The sequence below is a fragment of the Corvus moneduloides genome, chromosome 1 (assembly GCF_009650955.1).
Source record: "Corvus moneduloides isolate bCorMon1 chromosome 1, bCorMon1.pri, whole genome shotgun sequence".
NCBI classification, from domain to species: domain Eukaryota; kingdom Metazoa; phylum Chordata; class Aves; order Passeriformes; family Corvidae; genus Corvus; species Corvus moneduloides.
In genome coordinates, this window is record NC_045476.1 from 38670998 (window position 1) to 38694556 (window position 23559).

A 23559-nucleotide genomic window follows, 5' to 3' on the forward strand; every position below is an offset into this window, starting at 1 on the left:
GCTTCAAAGCTGATGGAGGCGAAAACCCACATGAAGAATGTCTTGCTCTTGAAAGGAAAGAACTAGAGGAAGTCACAAAAATAAAACGCAAGCCTGACTTGGTCACTGAAAGATTCCCTGTTTTGATGAAGTATGCAGCCAGTGCTATAATCTACATGACGTATCACATGCAAGCAGAAGTCTGAGCAACAGAGTCCACACAAATGACAGAGATATACAGACTCACCATATTGTTTCTGTCCTGATTATGAAGGAAAATTGGAAGAAAAAGAAAAATACATTTAACGCTCCAGAGTCACTGAAGTAATTTAACGTAGTAACACTGAACTTGCTACTACCTTTTCCAAGCTACAGTTGCACATAGTTACTGTGAAATGATACAGCTCAGAACTCCACACAGAAAAATTATTCTTTAAACTCAGTGTCTAAGTCAAGTTATTTGAAGTGCAATTGACCTTCCACTGTTTTTCACATTTCTCCAGTTTTGAACCTAGTTCACCATTATTTCAGAAATATTACTGTCAAACTGGTGCTCACAGTCTACATCAAACTTGAGCTAGATTTTAACAAGTTAAGGTTTTCCTAAATTAAAGCTTATTACTACATCAGAACAAGTACAAAGGCATTTTCAATACTCTGTATTGCACTTTTCATCCTTCCTTGCATATACAACAGATTGTTTCACTTCCAGAATGCATAAAAACAAGCTTAGTCAGTATCCTAAAGAAAGTTAAGGGCAACACCTCATAATTCAAAGTTTGTCATATAGAACGTGGCAATAAAACTAGAAGAAAAAGGAGACCAACAGTAAAACTCAAGCAGTGCTTAAGCTCTCCTCTTATAATATTAGATCAAAACAGTTATTTACTACTTCAGTCTCAATCGTGACCTTAGGTACAGTCTTGTGCTGCTGTTTAAGCACTGAGATAACCATATTCAAGGGAATCCTAAGCTGCTGTCCCTGTCCATGGCAGGGGGAGTAGAACAAGATGATGTTTAAGGTCCCTTCCAACCCAGGCCATTCCATGATTCTTCAAGCGGGTTCCATAACTAAAATATCACTGGTGTAAAGTACATAATTTTGAACGCAAAGAATATTCCGTTTCTTCTAAATATACTTCAAAAACTGGCTTTGCTGCATTTCAAGGAATTTTCTCTTCTCCTGTATAATTATCTTCCAAGAAATGCATGTAGGCTGCACTCCAGTTTGATAAGGTTGGCTAATGTTTAATACATATGCTGAAGGAATCCGTTTGCCTTGTTTACATTCTGCCTGGAATCCATTCCTAACCTGAGAATAGTATGAGGTAGAGAGTTTCTGCTAAAAGGAAGAAGCACTCTCACATCACAACACTTCTTTACTATTAAGTGTGTGTTCTGACACTCAACTGTGACTTAGTCAAGTTACTCTAACAAAGAGTTTAAAATACTTTTACCTCTTTTTGAGCTATGCCCATTCGGTCTCTCCAGTGCATCAAGACTAGATCCACCTTCTCTTTGGCAAATTTTTCAACTTCTTTTGCAGCTTTTCCAGCCAGTCTCTGCCACTCTGGCACTTTATTAAACTTGCCATACTGATCCTGCAGAATAAAACCAATTACTTAAAAGTTGTGGGTTATCTTCGCTGCAAGTCAATGCAGCAGTCAAGTGTCTGTATTAGGAAAGTCACTAAGACTGTACATCTGTATAATGGAATCGGTAAGATAACTACAATTACTTACAGTTGCAATTTTTAGGTTATCTCTAATGTGCATTCTATCAGCATCTTTTTCAGGAACAGGATCAGCACTGTCAAGGTATGCCAGCAAACCTGGTGGCTAAAAACATTCAAAAACAGTGTCAACACACATGTGGCTAATGAATAGAAACCATCACATTAGATAATAAGGTAATTTCTTTAAATCAGGGATTTCAAAACACAATTTATATTCTACTCTAAAGTAAGTATGTAAAGCTACAGCATTTTTTTGCTGTGATTAGTAAAATGCCATCATCCTCAACAGAATTGCTTAACAGAGGCACATTATTAGCTTCAGTGCAGCAGAACTCTTGGCTATATCCCGTTTCTTAAAGCAGCACTTAATGCACCTTGAAAACGCAGGAAGAAAAGAGTTGATCCCATGGCAGTACCAAAGGGGATGAAAAAAAACTAGAATCCATCTACATTCTCTGATATGGACTAAGTGTTACATGTGACATTAGAGATGAGTTAGTCTTCTTTGACTAAGCTTTCCATAAGATAGGGACGAAGAGCAGGACAGTTTGCTCTGCCAAAAATGAAGGAACTGCTATTTTGAAATTAAAAGCTGGTAATTTCCCAGATATAAAAATTCCTTACAACACTATTCATTGCAATAACTTAAGCAAGAAGCATTCAGGAGGCTGTAAGGGTGAAAGAACGTATGAACTATCAGCATATGAACTAACATATAAGTTTAACCAAATTACAAGCAAAATTGGACAGGCAAGGCATGAAAGCATAGACAGAACTCTTAATGCCCTAATTTCTTATTGGCACAGAAAGCATTAGAGACATGCTTACAATATCTCCCACATTTTTGTCCTTTTAATCAAGAAAAAGAAGTCATACACCTTATTTTTAAGTTTTGTGCCATAAAGTATTTTAAAAAGTGTCAGGAAAGTAACAGAAAATTTTTAGAGTACGAGATGCTTTGAACTAGACATCAATATGCTTTAATTAGCAGATGCCAGACTGCTGATCTCCCAGGCAAGACCTTCCCCCTTGAAGGGAAAAGGGAATATGTTTACAATATAGACTGTTCCAACTTCGATACTGCAAACTTTCATGTTTTATTCTTTTGCTACTCCATATTCTGTTTTTACTTACCAAAATACGTTTCAACAAGTTCATAGCAGTTTTGTTCTCAGCTGTCCAGAGGCCAACCAAATGTCTACTTAACTGCCTGAAAAAGCCATTGAAATTAACAAACTGCAAGTTAGTACTTTAAACAGATTTTTAAACTATTAAACCGCCACCCTTACCATGCTGATGAAATGAAAATGAGCAAGAGCTTTGTGCTCTTGAGTGAGTAAGAGCACAAAGTATTATATTATTCAAGAATAAGCTTAGCATGCTTTAAAGTGTTGCCTTTAAGAAGTTCCAGTGAAGTTAGTGGAACAGTAGCAGCACATGCATTTTGATCTAGACCTCAAAAGAACACTTGAGCAATAGAGCAGAAACATCTAATAACCAAGTGTAAGTTTATCCAGCCAACTTTAAGTTACAACTAAAGTTAAGAGTCTAGAAGCCATCAAGAACTGCTACATGCTCTACTTGAAGCTCTTAATACCAGTTATTGGCTAGAAAAGCCTTCCTGGGAGCCTGCCTTCTATGCCAACTGATACTTCCTGCCAACTTTATCACTAGGATTCTACTGCACTGAACTGAAGCATTGCTACAAGCACATCGTAAGTAGTAGCACCAAACAGAACTGGCCTAACAGATGGTTTCAGACCAGCTCTCTCCTGGATGACACACAGTGGCAACAAGCTCCACTTGTCCCTACATTCCTTAGCAACTCTGAGCACTTCAGGAATGCATACCTAAAGCTGCTATCATCTTGTATTTGGGTGGAAATAATTAACTCATTGCTCATCCTCCACAGCACTCCCTCAGAGATCACAAGTTCTACTGACTGTTGATTCAGGGAATAATTTCTGTGGGGAAACTTCTCTCTCAGGTAGGATGGGTGACCCTAATTGCATGCAAGATGTCTGAGATGTGCACACCAGGTTTTATACAGTTGTACAGTACAAGTTGAAACTTTTTACAAGTTCCAGACATTCTACTTGCCTTTTCTTTCCCTGAATTAAAAGAAATAAAAAAATCAAAACTTGAGCCATTAATGAGTAACCAACCCAAGCCCACCTTAACAAAAAATAATCAAGGTTTATTAAGTGGCTGCAATCCTGGCTGAAGCTTGCTCTACTAAAACATACCAGCTGCTGAAGAAAATATTCTCCTGAAGAGCTGCAACTTTTCTTCCCTGACCTCCCAATGTTCACTAGGCCATTACTTAAGATTTTTTTAAACATGATATATCAAGTGAGATGGACATACCTATTTGTAAGCATCCTCTGATCTGTGCTTATTGTAAACATAGCAGTGTGCAAGTGACGAGGTAAGGCACCTTCACTGAGGGCAAGATCTTGCATTTTGGTAGCAATCTCTTTGTCTCCTTCCTTTGGAAACAGGGCAAGATGATTACTAAAGAAAGAATCTTAGTTAAGCTGCTTTTATCTCAGTCTACAGTTCCAAGGCCTTCTTGACCATCAATTATGCCACCTCATATTCAAAAACCAGAAGCTAGAGTATGATAGGTTTTAAGTGAAAGTTCTCAACAGCAACTGCTCAAAGCTGTAGTAAAGCCATGGACCAGATAACTGGTAGTTACATCAGTAACTGAGGACAGTAACTGAAGAGGTCAGGATGCCTATCTCCCATCATAGATCAGGAGGTTGTAGTAGAAGCACCATTTCCACACTATAATTATAAATTAGGATTAAACATAAGAATGGCAGCCACACATATTTGCTTGTTGCTTGACTTTTGCCAACATTTAAGACTAATGGCTACTGTTCAGTTTACACAGCCACATGGGTTAAGACTGCCACTCAGACAAGATACATCAGTTGCAATGAATAAGAAAAAGCTTTTGCAGCAGTTTTACTCGTCTGTGATAGGACTTTTAATAAATAACATAGCAACTTTTAGCTAACATTATCAGGTACATCAATGGAAACTTGAAGATTTGGAATACCTCTATTTCAAGTGTTCATTCACCTCCATTCCAAGAAAGTACTAGATGAATTTCAGATGCATAAGCCATTGTGATACAATGAGGCACTAACTTAAGCCCTGAATTTCAACACAGGAAGTGTCAAGAGTCAGTTAGCAAGGTCATCCTGCAACAATCATGAGGAACCCTCAAGAAGTATGGACTTAGCCCATACATTATGTGGTATGGAAACTTAAAGCCAAAGCAAGAACAGAGGCTGACATCACTAGTCTGCTCTGGGACACTACTTCTTGCTAATCCCAGTCCCATTCCATCTGGCAATGCATCCCAGGAAATACGGCCTCTCCTCCTTGAGACACTCTCTAACATGCAGGAGAAGTCTGGTGGCTCTGAGGTATGTGACTGAGCTACATACAACATTTACAGCCAAATCTTGACTGCAGTATGAAGACATGCAAGGCACTACCTAATGTCCCAACTCACATGCTTTCCAAATCCCCAAGTGTAAGATAAAGCAAGTTGCTATATTAAACCACTCACAATTAAGCAGATGTTATGTTCCTCACCTTCCAACTTCCCCCTCCCCACTCCCCATTTGAGAAGCTGATATAACAAACTTCTCTTGGTAAGCAATTGCACTTCCAAAATAGACAGTACATATTTAGCATGCTATCCCAGCTAACATTGATCAAATCTCACCTCTATTATTGCCTTCATTACCAAACCTGCTCCTTTCACAATTGCCATGGAAGGGTGCTAGAACAGAATGTTAACAAACAAATTATCCAAGTGCAAAAATTGAAGATTAGATCATCTGTGATTCAGTTTCCTTAACTAATGTACATGGGTGTTCTACCTCCAACTCAGTTTTGTGAAAGCTAGCCTTAAGAAGAGTTACTACCCTATACCTTTGAACAAGCATCTCTCATACAACTCCCAGACAGAACTCCTGGCACTGAACAGCAGTATATATCAGAGAAGCTGGAATAATACTGAGGAAACTGGCTGACACTAACCAAAAAGCAGAAGAAAATATTGTTTTTACAATAAGAAGGCATTGACATTTTAGCTAAAAATGCTACAATCCTTACAGGCTTACTACCGAAGAGGATGTTACTCTTGTTTTCTAACTCTCTTAACTCTCCGTTTACTGAGAGAGAAACAAAAAGGCAGACGACTCTCCAATCAGGGAGGATCTGTGCATCTATTGAATTTATCTTAATGTCCAAGTGGTTTTTTACTGTGTTTCTGGAAACAGGTCTTAGGCAGATTATTCTACAATGATTTGTCATATCATTCACTACAGAATAACCACCCCAATCTGATATCTGAAGGCAAAATAATAGGCAACTAAAAAATTCACCAAGATAGAAAAGTTTATTATGGCACATTAACCAGCTGAAGACAAACCTGTCTTTCAGGAAAATAAGAAAAATTTCATGTTCACTGATTACCTGAAGCCTCTAAAAATAGTGAAAAGTAAGTCTTACCTGAAAGAGCTTAAATAATGTTCTTCCATTAGATGCCACCATTTCCAACAACATGTCAAACTGCTGCCCCTCAGTAGTCTCACTATATGGAGCACATAGGGCAAATGTCAGGAAGTCCAGAAGTGAACTAATTACTAGGGCACCTGTCCCATGATCCTGAAATCAGGAAGACAGGTATGTAAATTCACATACAGTGGCCTGAGAGTATTCATGATGCTGAAGGTGCTCTTCCCTGTCATAGCATTAAAACAGTCTGTAAACAAAAACTACAAGTTTAGTATACTCCATTACTCTGAGTATGGCACTACTGTGGCAAAGTATTGGTTTCTAAAGCATAGCAGAGACTCAAACTACTTTTTCTATTTTAATCACACCAATTTCAGTTTACACTATTCTTTTAGTTAAGAGAAACATCCAGTTTTCATATTAAACGTGCAAACATTTGTTGCAGGACATTCAAATTCTGCAGTATAGACAGCTATGTCCTAACCTGTCGAGATCCAAGCTTAATTAAAACAAACTTCAGTGCAGAGCCATATTTTCAATTGCAGGTACAAATACATTCAAAGATGCATCTAAGTATGACAAAAGCATTTTCACAGCAATTAGGAAAGGCACTTAAAGAAGCTATCTGTTTTCAAAATTTGACTTACCACATGGGAATTGAATTTGTCTAGTAGATTTTCTAGGAACTTCTTTGAAGAAAGAAGGGAAGCTTTGTTCAACTGCTCCTGCCTCAAGTCGTAGTCATCATGCATGGGCTATAAAAAAAGAAGTATTCACTACGCAGTCACATTTCAACCCTCAGTTCTTAACAGCTGTAATCCAAAAGCCATTCTTTGTACCCACAAAAGCACATCCTCCTTCAAGTTCAGCATGAAATCAATGTATAACAAGTAATTTCATGTCTGAACACACTGCAAGTTAAATGGCAGTCCCTATTTCCACATCTGTCAATAGCCTGAAGTTCATCTATTCCAAAGCGAAAGAACCTGAAATTTAATACTTACACACATAAGAGCACAAAGCATGTCAATAGAGGCATGGGTTACTCCATCATTGTTCCTTTTGAGGGCTTTCACGACCTTCACTCCTAATCGTTCTCGAAATCTTTTGAAAGGAAAGCAAAACCACTAAGATAAGAAACTAAAATCTTAAAGTGACCAAGAGGAGTCTGCTCCCATTGCATTTAGCAAGCCAATACCCTGATATTTTCATAAATTTGAGATTCTTAGTAGGAAAATATTGACTTCACTGTTAACAACATGCCAAGCACATTCATCAAAATAAAGATGTATCTGTGTAGTTATAGGATACCATTTACAAAGAAACAGAACTACAAAGGTCTCAGACTAAGTGCTTTTGTGACTCTTCTCATCATTCTGTATATTACAGTTGCTCTACATTTCCTAGTCAGAAATATTTCAAATAATTTCTCGTTTTCAGAAAAACAGACAGTTTTTCTGCTTCCTTATGTTATTTAAGGCAAACTCCAAGCAATCTGTACTTACTACAGAAGTACAACCTGCTAACATCATTTTAGCTTGTGTTGAACTGAAGATAGGAATGACATCAGCATACTTTCAGAATGAAGAACTGCCTACTTAAAGGACAGATGAAGGTACATGTTAAAAGTTTTTCCCCTAGGAAAATCATTAAACTGTATTTGCCTCAAGACAGAATATTTAGCACAGGAAGAATCAGCTTTACTTGCTAATGATTACCTGGGATTCTCAATTTACACTAAAGCCGGGTGACAACCTCACACTACTGTAAACAATCGTGTACAGAGTCTTACAATCTTTTACAGAAGGGAGTCCTAACTCCATTTCTCAGTTTTAGACCCAAGTTACTAAAAAAACCTCGAGAACTATTTCACCTACTATGTCCAAGCATGAAGAGACTTTGCACTTACTTTGGAAGCTGAGTAAAGGCAAGGAAGCCTGCTTTTGAAGCCACTAGTCGTCTTACTGCTTGGAACTGGCTTTCAAGCTCTGCATTAGATGCTGCAGTATCTCCCTCTTGGGAGAGCAATGCTGTTATGGCATTATTAATGAGCTTCTCCTTGTTTTCTGAGAACAGACCCTGGTTAAAAAATAGCAATCAATAATTTCTTTATGCATTAGCAACATCTTAGAAGGATGGGTAAAGGCTCTATTCTTACATCTTGTGTAACTGCATGTAGGACTCCACTGTAGGAAATGTTAGCATTGAACCTGAACACAGCATCTGCAAAGTTACCATCTGGAAAAAGACATAACAAAAGTTAAGTGCACAATGCCTGATTCAGTATCTGGATGCTTTAAAGAGCACTATAAACCTATGTAAGAAGCATTAGCTTACTTGGAGGAGCAGCCAAAAACTTCAGATGAAGGCTCTCTACTTCTTCATCTACAGGCATACTGAGTAATCCCCAACGCTGGCCTTTGTGTGTGGAGGTCATTTTCACACAGACATCTCTATTACCAGAGGCTCTCACTCCATCCAACAAGCTAGCCAGGAGAGAATCTCTGGGTTGGGACAAAGACACACAAATACAATTTATATCAGAGAAGTGGTGCCAAAGAACCAAGTCATAAGAAAAATGGGGCGGAAAAAAAATCACATAATGAAAGGCAGTAATACCTGGAATCTCTTACTACCACTAGTGCCAACAGCTACACCTCCAGAAGAAACCACAGCCTTTCAGTGTTCCTTTATTCACTGCAGGGAGAGAGCTGACTTACATCCAGTACAGCCAGCTGCAGCCTTTCACTAATGGGATCAATTCTAGATTATCTGTTAATGAGTTACACATGTTGTGAGCCAAATCATCCCTGTGCTTTCTGCAAAACCTCACTTAGCAGGATTAGACTGTATTACAACTGCAAGTGCACTCAGGGACTGTTCTGTTGGTTGTTTTAAATAGAATCAACTAAGACTGTCTCAAGCAAAGAGCTCAAAGGGTTCACAGCCTTTACATTTCCATATTACTTCAACTGTGCTTTCTTCCCTTCTTTGAGATATACTACTTAACCAAGTACAGCATACCCAGAACTATATTGCTTAGGAGAAACAGGCTGTACCTAACTGTCCAACACCTTTTCATGTTCATCAGAAATCTTCTGGAGAGATTTGCTCGAAGTTAGGATGAAGGCAAATGGGAGAGATTTATTTCCTGTAACAAATCTTGATTTGTAAGTGGCAGACTGCTAGAATAGCAAGGCTTTGAATAAACCCCTCCAAAGGTCAGAGTTTATGGAAGCTGAGAAACCACAAGCACTACAGTAGCAACTTCATTTGAACCTGTAATGCACAGAAGCTCCAGTTACCTTTCTGTTGAAGAGTATTTCCGAATTTGTCCTTTGATGAATTCAATGGTGAAAAGCTGGGGGTTTTCACAGTCACACACTATTGCAAATACCTAAAAATAAGGGACAAGGATCACATTCATGAAGCAGTGTTATTTAGGTACTCTACAAATTAAGGCTTACGTATACTATCAATTCCACTCTTATAGAGCTTTCATTAGAAGAAGTGGTACTGAGAAAGAATGTACCTTACCTCGCCTAGAGGTTTCAAAGTTGCAATGTTGTAGGTAGCTGGATCCCTCTCAACTAAGCAAGCTTCTGTAAGAGCTAGTACTCTTTTCACAGGTTCCTTGTAAAACAAGAGAGAGGCATGCTAGGAAAGAGAACACTTAGTACTTAACAGGAACCAAGTATGTTCAGTCTGATAGCCTTACCAAGTGCCTAGGTGTTACTTTTTGAACAACAAACTCTGCTAAAGATGTTATAGACTCATCATTGCTGTACTTTCCAAAGCGAAGATTCAAGTATTGCTCAAATTCTAGGGATTCTTTCCTTATCCGCAGAGAGATGCCTATGAAGTTGCCAGCATGCTCTATTGCACTCTTGATAATTTCCTCCCTTTGCTCAGAGGCAAACAGGTGCTGCAAATTTTGTCAAGAAAAAAAGTTAACAGGTGAAAAATACAACACAGCTGAAGAAAATCACAGTTTAACAATCTTCTACTATATACCTAACACAAAGGAATGTTCACAGCAGGCAGACTAGCCTTTGCTAAGTGCATGGTATAAACACATATTCATTGCACAAGAGATCCACAATTAAGTTTACATTTGCCTTTAAAAAAAAAATCTATAGCAGCTATTCCTCAAGGACACTGTGCTACACATTTGTGTGCCATTAAAGTTATGGTCTGCACGACCTGCCTGTCCACCCCTGGAAACAGACCCTGACAGCCTGGCAGAAGCGAGGAGCCAGAGAAAGCAACTGGGGCTGCCACTGGCAATCAGCAAGGTAAGGGCAGTTCTAGAGGATCAATTATATATTGCTAGTTTTATGCCAGAGAAAAGCATGCTGCAGTACAAAAGACATGGAAACCCTGATCTAGTCCTATTTTGTTAGTAGAGACTGAGGTAGCTATACCTAGGAATTAATTTATTGTTAATAACATAAAGACCCTTTTCAGCTGCTTGAAGTACAGTACACAGAAATCCTGAAGTACAGTACACAGAAACCCTGTTATGACTCTAGAACCAACATTACACTGCAGTATTTCCCAAGCAAAGCTGCCAAGTAATCAGATCACAGGTCTAAAGAGGCAACAGCATCACTGATCAATCTATTTCTGAATAGAATCCCTCCATCGGTTAGGTAGCTTAGTAACACACTACCTGTCACTTCTGTAACTTTGAGAAATGACAGGAAATTCCACATCCACATCACATTCATATTCTCTACCTGAAAAAGCCCAAGATATTTCATCCTTTCTAGTTCTTAAACACGCAACACACACACACACAAAAAACCCCACACACCAAAAACCATAACCAAACCCATACATAACTCTCAAATGTTTTAACTAATTTCCTTTCCTTTTAGGACCTGTCCATAAACCTTGAGGCTCCACAGATGGGTCCCAAAGACGCACATATTTGTATGCGCCACGTATGTTGAAGCTTCATTATTAAATATGCAGCTATAAACATCCTAAGAACCATACCAAGATATTTGATTTAATACTCACCAATCTACTAAATCCTCCATAGAGGATACAGAAGCCTCCCTGATAGCCAGTAATATCAACAAAGCCTTCAATGTTTCTGTAGTCATAGGAGCACAGGACTTTATTTGTTGCAGGATCAATTTGGTCAATACCTCCAGGAGTCACCTCCAGAATCACAGGTTTCCTCGTATCACTCCAGTGATGCTTATAGCAGTTATACCTCTGCAGAGAGAGCTATTTTAAGACATCTACACACACTCCTTTACTACACAGCAATAGTTCTCTACTTAGCTAGTAAGTTCAAAAAATTATATAATTTCCCTTAATGCTCTTATCTATATTAAGAACACTATGAAGCAAAGGAAAGTAGCTGTCAACTGACAAGGAGGTCACAGCTTAAATAATCCATGTTGAAGCAAGAACAGAATCCCAAAAGAGCCACTCCTGAAAGAAGTAAGTTCTCTTGCTGCAGAAGGTGGTCTACTCACAGACTTCTGAACACTGTGGTTAGATGAGGAAATAGCATTTATACCAAATGCTGTTATTCAGCTAATTAAATCAAGTTAAGGTACATTTATCACTGGAGTGAAAATTTTTGATCGCCTGCAGTCACATTCTATTACAAATAGAGACTTATTTAAACCAGCAAAAGTTAGAGGTCTGTTCTACACTACAGTAAGACAAAGGGGATCCCCATATTCCACCAGTGTTACTATGCTCACGACTGAAGATTTATTCTACGAAATACTTTAAATTACTTAAAGTAACTTTAAGCACTTGATGTGCTATTTTCTATGACCAAAAGACAAATATAAAGCTCTGTATACTGTGTTGCTTATTACTGTGTTACCACAATTCAGTGAATGCCAATCTTGTCTGTAATCTGACCTATAGAAATCATTCTAGGAAGCATCAAATGTTCAGGATGTTATGCAGAAAAGTATTTAGTTAGAAAGTAAAGTAAACATTGACTAATGAATCAATGTTTTTCTTCTTTCCAAGTAAGAACTCCACGTGCCACAGCCCTGTATTTCAACAGTAAGATTCATAGTCCATGTACAAGCATAAGGCTCAGGCCAGCTGAAGAGAGTTCAAATATTCTACTGGTAAAGAGGTTTCCTGCTTTTGAACAAACTCCATTTTCTCTTCTTAAAGACTTCAGATCCAAATTCACAAGAGCTATTTTAGGTAGCACATATATCACAACCATAAAATACATGAACAAAGTAGAAGTCTTGAGATCATTTCCTTAAAACTGCACATGATGCAGATAAGCCAGACACTTACCCGTCCTGTGATTTTTCCTTCTGAGAAGTCTGTCCTGAATCTCTGTTTTTAAAAAAGTTAACCATGAATGAATGCAAATATGACAGCCAATCTATCCAGAAAGTCTACATTTAAGCTGACTCTGTTTCATGGGACTCATATTAAGCCTCCTCAGAAGGCTCACCATTCCACTGCAGTTTAATATATTCAATATTTGTAGCTTTACTCCCTGTTTACAAATCATGCAGTACTTGCTGCAACTGACACTAGATCAAGTTCATTAACATCACAGCTCAAAAAACTTGCTTTCCTACTTTTTATGCAGGGAAAGAAAGCATAGTAAGCTACCACAAATGGTAATGGTAACCAAGTACTTACTGCTTGCTTGAAGAAAATAAAAATAAAAATCTTACCAGTGCCTCTGTAAGGAGTTCTGTTCTGTGCTCTGTGGAAAACTTAAGTGTTTCGGATTTTTTTCCACTCCCTTTGCGAAAAGTGAGACTAAATTCTGTTCCTTGTCCTTTTCCAACAGGAGAAATACTACAGATATCTCCATAAGGCCACTAGACAATTGAAAGTAATTAGGTTATACTGCTAGTAATTTTACAGCTACATCTCCCCCTGCTTCTAAACCCCTTAGAACCTATAATAACCCAGGGACAGGCTGTAACAAGATGACAGTCAGCATGCTACACGACAGCATTAGCTGGAACTTCCTATTTGATACTGTGCAAAGTAAGTAAGTGTCCTGACTCCCTTCAGGGACATAGCTTAGCAGTGATCAAACTTATCCCAGTTCCTTTGGAACAGCACAGCCAAAGGCAAATTACTACTTGTTGGCCAAAACAGAGAAATTGCCTAAAAGTAGAAAACCTTACTGGGTATTTGTGGAGTCAGCGAAGGCAACACAGACCTTCTGTTATGTGTGCTTTCGTACACAGCTGCCACACCTTCTGGCTTTTCCGAGAGCTTGTCAGACTAGATGGTTTCTAAAGCCTGAATGTAACTATTCACTGTGGATAATGAATGTAAGTCAAAAATCAACTTCAAAAATGATAGTTACCTGATTTGTAACTTCTAGTGTGTTGGGGTTGTACGTGGTGATAGCATGGGTTCCAACTGAAAAGACTCGCTTATATCTAGAAAACAAAAAAGTGTTAAGTTTCTCCAGAAGTCACAGGAAAACCCCTGCTGAACTGCAAAAATGATGCTAAGAAGATATATACAGGTCTTTGTTAGGAAACGGATATGGAATTTTCTTTGTTCTTAGCCTGAAGTTTACCCTTACAATATGTTAAGCTCTTCTGTTCTATATATCCATAAAGGGAACATACAAGTTAAATACTACTAAATATATTTATTTATGCATACCTTTTCTTAAGTTAATTGCTAAGTCAGGATCAAAGACTCTTGGAACTTGCACTGAAAGGTACTACTAGACCAGAAAAAATTCTAAGGCTACACAGATAGGGAAAAAACCCCCCAACCATTCCTGCAATAGTTTAAAGTATCTGTCTGAAGCTGTCTCAGACAACAGTTTTAACACAAAATCCAATTCACACAACTGGTCACAAAACTGTACCAAGTCAAAGCACTACTAGGGCCAAGCCTGATTTTCTCCATCTTGAGGGAAACCAAAGCTACCAAACTCTAGAAAGACTCAGATCACTGAAGCTATAGTCACTGTACATCGATATCATAGATATGTTAACTGTGCCAGGGCTTAAACAACAGCTGTAGCAAGGTAGTTGCTGGTGTTCCAGATGTATCAGAAACAACCAGCAATGAGCTAAAGCCAAGGCATTTAGATGCATCAAGTGCAAAATCGAAACCTTACCATAGCTTCATTTACTAGATTATCTTCAAAACATACCCTGAACAAATAAAGACTCTTTACCTATTTCTGGATCTGAAAGTTCTGCAACATAACTAAGCAGAGTTTGAAACAGTTGATTATTAATAATACCTTATTATCTGCACTAACCATGCTACAGGGTGCTTCCATCTGGAAGCCATCCGGCCCAAAAAGTAAAGCCAAACCTGAACCAGAGCCAATACCAGTAAGTACTCTCTGACTAAAGCAACAGCATTTGAACATGAATGCCTTTCTTGAACCAAATAAAAATACTTTGGCTAGTTGTCCACATTAAAAATGATTGAGTGAATTTAAGTTTCAGTTCTGGGCAAACTGTGGATTTGCTTGGAAAAGATATAATCAACCAGGTGCTTAACTAATCTGAATCTGTGCCGTATTAGACACTGCATCAAGAACCAGCAGGTCACTTCTTCCATCCTTCTCTGCATTCTTGTGTTGCAGTCTCTTTTCCCCTCTCACTTGACAGGTCTGCAGCACAAGCCATCATTTCTGTATAAGGTCAAACTTTGCATGGGCTTCAAATATATTCTGAGCAGCTCCCACATATCCCTTACACCAGGAAGGTCAAGAGCATCTATCTGACAGTCAGGCAATCTCACAAACTTAATACCCTTCCATCTTCCATTATTATTCCAATAAACTGGTGCAAGTTACTGGCACAGAGTTTACCTAGGAATTAAACAAGTGCTTATTTTCTTCAAGGCTCAGGAACGCCTGTATTGAACTGATCTGCCACCTTAAGGATGTTTAATATATTTGCAAAACCTGTTTGTTTTTCCACATAGTTGAAATTTCCTTATTTAAGATGCCGGTCAAGGAAGTCATGAAGTAATGAAGCAGAATGTTTGAAGCTACTCTAGCTGCTAATAATTCCACTACATTCAGCCTGTCAGAGAATGCTCCAGTTCTTAGTTCATAAGAAGAAACCAACTGTTCCCTCTCCTCTTGTTGCACAATTTAGGTAGGTATTCTGTCTTTTATACAACTTATAAATAAGGCTTAAGTTCTTTAGAACAGCATATCACAAGTAATAAAGCTCGTTATTACTTGCTCAAGGTTTTGTTTACTTAGCCTACTATGAGCTGCACAGTGCTTTGTGGCAGAGTAAAGATTTGCAACCATTACACATAATTGAAGACCAGCTTCCAAACATCACAGCCCCTTGCTTTTCTCCCCTCATGCTCAAGTCTACATTTCAAGATCTAGGAAGCATTTATTTTCCAGCATTCTTAATATGGGATGGGGCAAGGAACACAAAACAGAACAGCAGTTTTGCTGAGTTTCCCTTGTTTCCTCTCCCTAGGTAAATTCAGAAGGCCCAAGTCCTGCTGCATGAACAGAGCAGATTCAGAAGTCAGCTCTTACACATGGCCTACTCTTGTTCAGAACTTCACCTTTAAATATGTAAGAAAGGTATTCACACCTTCAGGACTTGAAGAGTTTACTATTAATTATCTCTCAAACTACTCTGCAGTACTGTCTAATCCCAGGCTGTTTTGAGAAGAGTTGAAGCAAACATCCTCTTCCCTGTAAAAAAGCTTTTGCCTATTCACTAATTATTTCAAAGCACTGTAGAGATCTTTTTAATCAGAATGAACCTGGTAGACAAATTTCATACCACCACAACCAACAGAAAAACAATCTTCATTAATTTTACAGATCTACAGATTAACACTGGAGCATCATCATTTGTACTACTAGGAAATACTTTACGGACACACACACAGAGCCCATATTCAAAGTGACAAATTCTATGAGTAGTCAAAATTATTCAGGCTCATTTAGCACCACACATTAAGTTACTACATTTTTTTAATGTTACACATAGATTATACTGAGAATGTAGAACTATGAACTGAGTGGACTAAAGCATTCAAATATAAAATTACTATAAACCAAATAAGCTTCTGCTGCAACAAACAAGAGGCAACTACTTACTAATTACTTCTTTCCCCTTCATTATAAAAGTACTAACACACCACTGAATTTTTACACTGAATCTGTCCTAAACTTTAGACTTAGCCTGAAGTTCTCTAAGACTTCTGTAAGTATACCAGAACATTACTATCAAGGCTCAAGATCATAACTTCAAGAGCTTGCCTCAGGCTCTTTAATGAAAGGAGTTGGGCAAAAGAAGAAATCTGAGGTTTATGCATTTGGTTTTCACCAAACGGCTCAAATCACACACACACTAAATTTGCACATATGCCACAGAAAATTCTGAGAAAGAGACCAGGTGTTTTCTAACAGAAAGACTAGGAGGAACAAACTTCTAATATTCTACCCCAATATAGTACCTTATTGTTACTAAGGGAAATAGTTTATTCACCCATGCCCACACAACTCCAAATGCATGGATCATAACTCAGGTACAACTCAATTTACTCAAGTACTGGATACAATTCTACTGAGATAAAACTAAATATTAAACAATTTCTTTCAAGTCAATCGAAACTCTGTCTTGGTAGAGGAAAGATTTTGCACTCAGAGAGCTGCTCAGTCTAGTCTGGACTCTGAACCACCCAGACTTTTAATTTTTGCTGACAAAAAAGCAGGGTGCTCTCACAATTCACGGGAAGATCCGTGACTGGTGCTCCTTGAAATTCTGTCCTTCTTTCCTTCTCAGTATTCCCAGTCTTTGATAGGATGAATGTGTCAGACAGGCAAAATAAATCAACTAGTTTCAATTTATTGGCCAAACAACACATTAGGACTGTACTTCTTTATATAACCATTACAATCAAGCAGTTCTCATGTTCTCAAGGTGCAGATAACTCACCCTCTTCGTTATGTTGATGTTTAGCTAGCAAGGAGAAACCCCATTCTACAGAGATACTATGCATGTGAAAAGGAACAGTAGGTAAGGATACCAAAAAAAGTCCTGTGACTTCAGACTGACTTCAGACACAGTGTAACAAATACCAGTTACAATAACTTAGTGGATAATTTTATTAGACATTACCAAGCTTTAGCAGACAGAAGCATCACCAAATATTCTCTAAGACCACCATTAGGATCAGGTTTATTTCTATTAGCAGAATTTTTCAAATTATCTCAGTTAGTAGTTTAACAGGTAATCTGTTATACAACTTGTTAAGTGATCCTCATTTATTAAAGTACATAAGACACTGTTCCTCCATAAACCTGTTCTGAGAAGAAGCATTTCCACTTTAAATTTATTGTTTTATATAGTAAATTCAAGAGACTCAGAAGCTGACTAAGTCAGGTGGTCCATTTCAGAGCTACACTGCAGTGTGGGAACATAAGCAGACAAAGGGTAAAACACAGTGTTTAAAATCCAAACTGATTCTAGTGAAGATACATTCAGTTCAGAGACTGAGCAGCAGGAGCCTTTAGTTCAATTTTCATCCATCTGTTGGATGAGGTTAAAACTATGCAGTTAAATCCAATAACAGAGGAGAAATGTCACACAAAACATTAAAAACAAAAAACCAAAATTAACAAACTTCAAACTACTTACTTTCCCCTCCATGAATGTTTTGTTGTGTAGAAACAAGCAAGATCTCTGTTTTCTCTAATTATATTCATTCTGTGCCAAGGCCTGAAAACAAAGGAGACATCCTGTTAGTTCTCAGGATTTTTATTTAAAACCAAAGTTCACTAATCATCAATATGCTTCAAGACAAAAAGACTGTTTTTAAACTTATGTTTATCAAACAATGCACAAGAACTATTAGTTTCTTCACTGCATTTGTTACACCAGCTACTCCTTAACAGTACCAGGTTCCAGTAATTTATGTCCCATTTGCCATATTACAATCACTCTACTTTCACTGCACCTTTGCCCACGCAAATTCAAATATATTTTGTCATCTCCAAAATGCTTTACTCCTGAAAATTGTGTGATATCAAAATTATTTGAGTGCCCTCTACCTGCAACTCCAGCTAAGCCAAAGTCCTATTGGAATTTTGAAATAAACAGTAAGGAGCTATCTGGATACATAGAACAATTTGTTTTCCAGTCTGAAACAGAATTTGAGGTTGAGAAACTTACTTATTAGCTAAGCATTGTGATCAAAGAGCTGACTAAGTACCATTCCTGTGCTGAAAAGTTTATGCAATCTCACCACTAACATCCTGACATGCTTATTTCACACAGGAATATCTATTCCCTAAACACACACACACAAAGAGGAATTTAGTGAAACTTGCCCACAACTGCTTGAGTGGATCATTGCTTTAGGAGCTGCTAAGTTCTAGGGAATGCTTGTAAACACTACTATTTTCAATGCCTGAAACAAATGCATGTCGAGTTGCCCAGAATTTAACCTCCCTTTTACTTCATTGTGCTGTTATTGCATAAACAAGGAAGTTAAACAGACATTCCCTGATTAAATACAAGAGTGAAGTTGTCACTCTTCATTTACTGTTACAGCATTAGTTTTATTTTCAAATGTGTTAAAACAGGCTTCTGTGTTACTGATTGAAGACTGGTACTACTCTCAGGTTCACAGCAATAACATGGTGGCATCCCCAAAACATCACGCACTAACGCTGGTCTGCAAGAACACAGCTTGCCTGAAGCAACTCTCAAGGAACCCAATTCCAGTCAGTACCCCACTGAAAATTAGATAACAAGCCACTGTCTTTTTACTTTCAGCTAACTCTGCTTGATTTGGTAAATGAAAATTTCTTATTTTCAGATGGATGACCCGTAACATTAGCTCATCACCAATTTCTACAACTTCAGGTTGTAGGTCTACTCTACAACTTCAGGTTATTTTCTTTCTGAACAAAGGCTGTAGCAGTTACGGAGTCATAAGCATGAAGAATGGATAATCTGATCAAAATGAACTCTAGAACTCCTTCCCTCAGGTGAAGAACCAGAGCAATCATCACTACCTACTGAAGGAAACTTGGGATACTGCCTCTGGGAAGAGAGAAGTGCAGTATTTACATGTTTCAATGACTCAATCTTTGAGTCAAATCTTCAGAACTAATACTCCAGTGACTTGTGGCAAGTTAAATTCTCTAAAGACAGCTTTTGGAAAGGGACAAGATATTCAACAGCATTATTACTGTTGACACCATCTACCTGGATCTGTGCAAAGCATTTGACACTGTCCTGCATGACACCCTTGCCCCTAAACTGAAGTAACACAGATTTGATAGATGGACGACTCAGTGGATAGGGAATTGTCTGGAGGGTTGCACTCAAGGAGTTGCTGTCAATGGCTCAATGTTGAAGTAGAGATAGTGACAAGTGGCATTCCTCAGGGGTCAAGATTGAGACTGGCACTGTGTAAACACCTTTGCCTGGTGTTAACTGGACTCTCTGCAAGTTTGTTGATGACACCAAGCAGCGTGGTGCAACTGACAGGCAGGAGGGAAGGGATGACATCTAAAGGGGCTCTGACAGGCGAGACTAGTGGGTCCGTGCCAGCCTCACAAAGTTCAACAAGGCCACATAAAAGATGCTGCACCTGGGCTGGGGCATCCCAAGCACAAATACAGGCTGGGTGGAGAATGGCTTGAAAGCAGCCCTGATGAGGATTTGGGGGTGTTGGTTGCTGAGAAATTTGACACAACCCAGTAACATGCGCTCACAACCCAGAAGCACACTCTGGGCTGCATCAAATGAAGAGTGGCCAGCAGGCCAAGGGAGGCAATTCTTCCACTCTGCTCTGCTCTCGTGAGACTCCACCTGCAGTACTGTGTCCAGCTCTGGGGCTCCCAGCATAAGGAGGATCTGGTGCACACCTCTAGGAGTGAGTCTAGAGGAGAGCAACAAAGATGGCCAGGGAGGGAGCTGGAGCACATCTCCTGTGCAGACAGGGTAAGACCTGGGGTTGTGCAGCCTGGAGAAAAGGCAGCTCCAGGGAGAACTTAGAGCAGCCTTCCAGTACCTAAGGGGACCTACAAGAAAGCCAGAGAGGGGCTTTGGGCATGTAGTGACAGCTTTAACCTGAAAGAGGGGAGGGTTAGGTTAGATGTTAGGATTAAATTCTTTATTGTGAGGATGATGAGGCACTGGAGCAGGTTTTGCCCAGAGAAGTTCTGGACACTCTTACACCAGCCCTGGAAGTGCTCAAGGCCAGGCTAGATGGGGCTTTGAGCAACTTGGTCAAGTGAAAGGTGTTCCTGCCATGGCACGGAGGTTGGAACTAGATGATCTTTAAGGTCCTTTCCAACCCAAAGCATTCTGATTACTCCTGAAGTTCTCTGTTTTGCTGGGTTTAAGAACTATTATTATTACCATGGATAAGAATCAAACCATTACACTCTACCCAAACTACACAGATCCTGCTGTACAGCAGCACACTTTAGATCTGGTAATTTTGTTTTAAAGTTATCTTTCAGAACAACATGTCCTATATTCAATCTTCATGCCTCTCTTTCAAAGCCATTTTCTTGACATTGACTAAAGTATTAGTAAAAATAAAATAAGAGGGTTATAACAAGACTAGCTCCACTAAGTACAGGATTAAAAGATCTGTTTATCTGTAATTCCAGTTTCACCAATACCAGACTCCTCCGACCAGCTCTATTGGGTCTCCCACTTGCTCTAGAGTATTTAAAGCAAGATATTCTCAAGGTTGTAAATATCTACTCCTAATAATACAGAACTAAGAAACATTAATTTATGAGCTACCAGCAGCTTCCAGTAATTTTAACACCAGCATCTAACTAGAATCAGGATACTGATACATGAAGTATTGTACCTGAAGTGCAAGTGACAAATTCACCAGACTGCTTTTTGGTTTAGATGAAAACTACTAAAATCATTTAGCTTTGATGCTTTACCCACTGTGCTTCTGGACAGTGATTGCAACCATCCCTCCCACTGAGGAGGCTACCACAGGGGCAATACATGCCCAAGTCTAGTAACAATTAATTCTTGTACACATTTTCCAGCAGTTTAACAGAGAGAAGGGCTAACAATAGCCCAGTGTTCTGAGCTGCTGTGTTAAAGTCCAGCAATTATTTTCCAGCTGTCTTTGATTTCACACTAAGAACAAGATGAAAAAAATAGTTCATACCAAAGACAAAGATACTTTAGAAGAAACCAAAAAGTTCTCTTCCTTCACTCATTCCAGCAGAACCAGAGTGGCATCACTCTTGCTGTACTATCTACAGTGTGATAGACTGTAATTTTAGCACCGAAGACAGTATAACCATTGACTTTGCAGAACACATCAGGCTTTACCACGAATCAAGTTTAGCCATATTGCCAGTGTAAGCTATAGTGGCCTGCTTAGTCCTATCAGATTAATTTCCTAAAATAAGAGAACATTCTTGTTACCTTTACCTCTTCTTCCCATATTCAATAGACCTTTAAAAAGTTAACTGACTTAACACAAAAATTGAGTGAAATTTGTTACTTCACTCATAAAAGCATCCAGGACACTAAAGCACTAACTTTAACGATCATCTTCATGTTCTGGGGTACCTAGGAGTAGAGAAGTCACAACTTCAAAGGTTATTTTGAATACTTTGCAGCACAGCTATTGCATATCCCATACTGATGGGTTTCAAAGTTTTGATACTAGAGAAACACCCAGTTGTTCCAATTCCACTGGAGCAGAGGCAAAACCTACTTTGAAAGTAGCAGTTTGTAAACATGATTTGTTTAGTTGAGAGTGCACATGCTGAATGCTGATGCAAACTATAGTCAAATAATCCAAGGATTCTGCAGGAAAAGTATTGTCTACAAATTGCAACTTCTTTTGGGACCCCAGCTCCCCAAAATATCCCCTGGATATTTTAATCAGCTTTTTCACAGGACTGCAGTTCAACAATACTTTCCTATTTGGTTCCTGTAGTACCGTAAATAGCAGTGAAACAGCTTTAGGGGAAGAGCTGAAACCAGATTTTTGTGTGCCTCATGTACCAGAAATAGCAACCCCTTAAATTAAAGGGCCAGAACTGTTTCCAGGACTCCCCCTGCCTCAGAGTTTAAGCTACATAGAATAGCTTGAGTTGAAAGGGACCTTTTACACAAGTAGGTATATTACATAAGCTATGCTCAATTTGCATGCACTTTTTATTTTCCAGGATTTCACATTCTTCAGACAAAACTACCATCTGGGAAAACAATCTATTTCAGGAAACTGAGACAAGTCAGTCTCAAACTACCACTTGTTGAGTCAGAAGCAAAGCTGTGACCTTGCATCAAAGCAATAGGCACAGCTGTACTTATACATAAGTTTCCTTCAATTTATTTAATAAGTTGGAAGTTTGGACATGGGCTCAAAGTTTAGTGCAGAGTTCAGATTGAGTTCTTTCCTGATCATATTATCCCTCTATTATTACAAAGCCTCAATATCTTTCTTAAGTGAAGGTTTAGCAAGGTAGGATTCAGAGCCACACAGGATTATTATTCTGTTCCACTGCAGGAAGGAGTAAAAGAAATGGCTGATAAGAAAATGAGATTTTGTGGGCAAAAGAGGAAGAGAAATGCAGATAAGAAACTGAGATTTTGTTTTAAAGACTTATTTCAGCATGGCCAAATACAAGTTAGACTTCTTGGAAAGTCTTTACTACGGAGGGACAGACACTCATAGCAAGCTCAAGCGTAACTTTTCTGAGAGAGAAGACATACTATGAGCAGAAAAACAGTGACCAACTGGAAAGAAATGAGAGCAAAGCACTAAAAAAACCCCTAAGGTAGTGTTATTCTGTGGTTCTACATACCTGCCTTCTAGCTTAAGGGTCTGGAGCCTGATTTCCAGTCATCTACTCCTCTGCATCTTTAAAACCATTATCTAAATAAGTGAGTTTTCCTGCACTGAAATGTTTTAGCTATCTATGTTTCAGCGACCTCTTTCACTGCTGTGGTCACTAACTGGCAGAGTTTTGCCTTCAGACAGATTCTTTTTAACAAGCCTTAATTTTTCCTCTTCCCTGAACAGTATACTCTTCTCCTGAAGTACTACAGCCTAATTAGCTGTGCAAACATATTTCTTCATCTGTAGTGTAGGAACCCTCAGTCCCTTTTGTAAGAGAGGCAGGAGATAAGACCCACCAGATCCTTAAAAGAAGCTACATGCAGTCTGCTGCAGTGATAGCAGCAATCCCACCTTCAGTGGCCCAGAACAGAAACGGGCTGAGAATTTCAGCCTTATTACTACCAGAAATGATGGTGACAACATTAGCATCCATCCTCCAGGTGACCCATTCCCTCACTGATGACCAG

At 38.7% G+C, this 23559-nt stretch overlaps 1 protein-coding gene across 3 annotated transcripts in view; it reads right to left on the reverse strand.

The window, feature by feature from the left end:
- DNAJC13 (DnaJ heat shock protein family (Hsp40) member C13) overlaps nucleotides 1–23559 on the reverse strand; it is a 57737-nt gene that overhangs the window by 31740 nt on the left and 2438 nt on the right. For 2 of the 3 annotated variants that reach the window (XR_004239687.1, XM_032106515.1), the window contains exons 2-21: nucleotides 17884–17964; nucleotides 13590–13665; nucleotides 12940–13089; nucleotides 12548–12589; nucleotides 11282–11482; nucleotides 9975–10181; nucleotides 9794–9889; nucleotides 9562–9653; nucleotides 8594–8760; nucleotides 8415–8494; nucleotides 8166–8335; nucleotides 7261–7360; nucleotides 6904–7011; nucleotides 6251–6406; nucleotides 5460–5516; nucleotides 4082–4203; nucleotides 2849–2924; nucleotides 1722–1817; nucleotides 1437–1580; nucleotides 227–241 (exon numbers count right to left, since the gene is read on the reverse strand). Coding sequence is in view for 2 of the 3 variants with exons in the window: in XM_032106515.1 (XP_031962406.1) it covers nucleotides 227–241; nucleotides 1437–1580; nucleotides 1722–1817; nucleotides 2849–2924; nucleotides 4082–4203; nucleotides 5460–5516; nucleotides 6251–6406; nucleotides 6904–7011; nucleotides 7261–7360; nucleotides 8166–8335; nucleotides 8415–8494; nucleotides 8594–8760; nucleotides 9562–9653; nucleotides 9794–9889; nucleotides 9975–10181; nucleotides 11282–11482; nucleotides 12548–12589; nucleotides 12940–13089; nucleotides 13590–13665; nucleotides 17884–17951 (2223 nt within the window). In the remaining variant the exon portion in view is untranslated. The remainder of the gene's footprint in view (nucleotides 1–226; nucleotides 242–1436; nucleotides 1581–1721; nucleotides 1818–2848; nucleotides 2925–4081; nucleotides 4204–5459; nucleotides 5517–6250; nucleotides 6407–6903; nucleotides 7012–7260; nucleotides 7361–8165; nucleotides 8336–8414; nucleotides 8495–8593; nucleotides 8761–9561; nucleotides 9654–9793; nucleotides 9890–9974; nucleotides 10182–11281; nucleotides 11483–12547; nucleotides 12590–12939; nucleotides 13090–13589; nucleotides 13666–17883; nucleotides 17965–23559) is intronic. The other variant, XM_032106524.1, reaches the window with a different exon arrangement.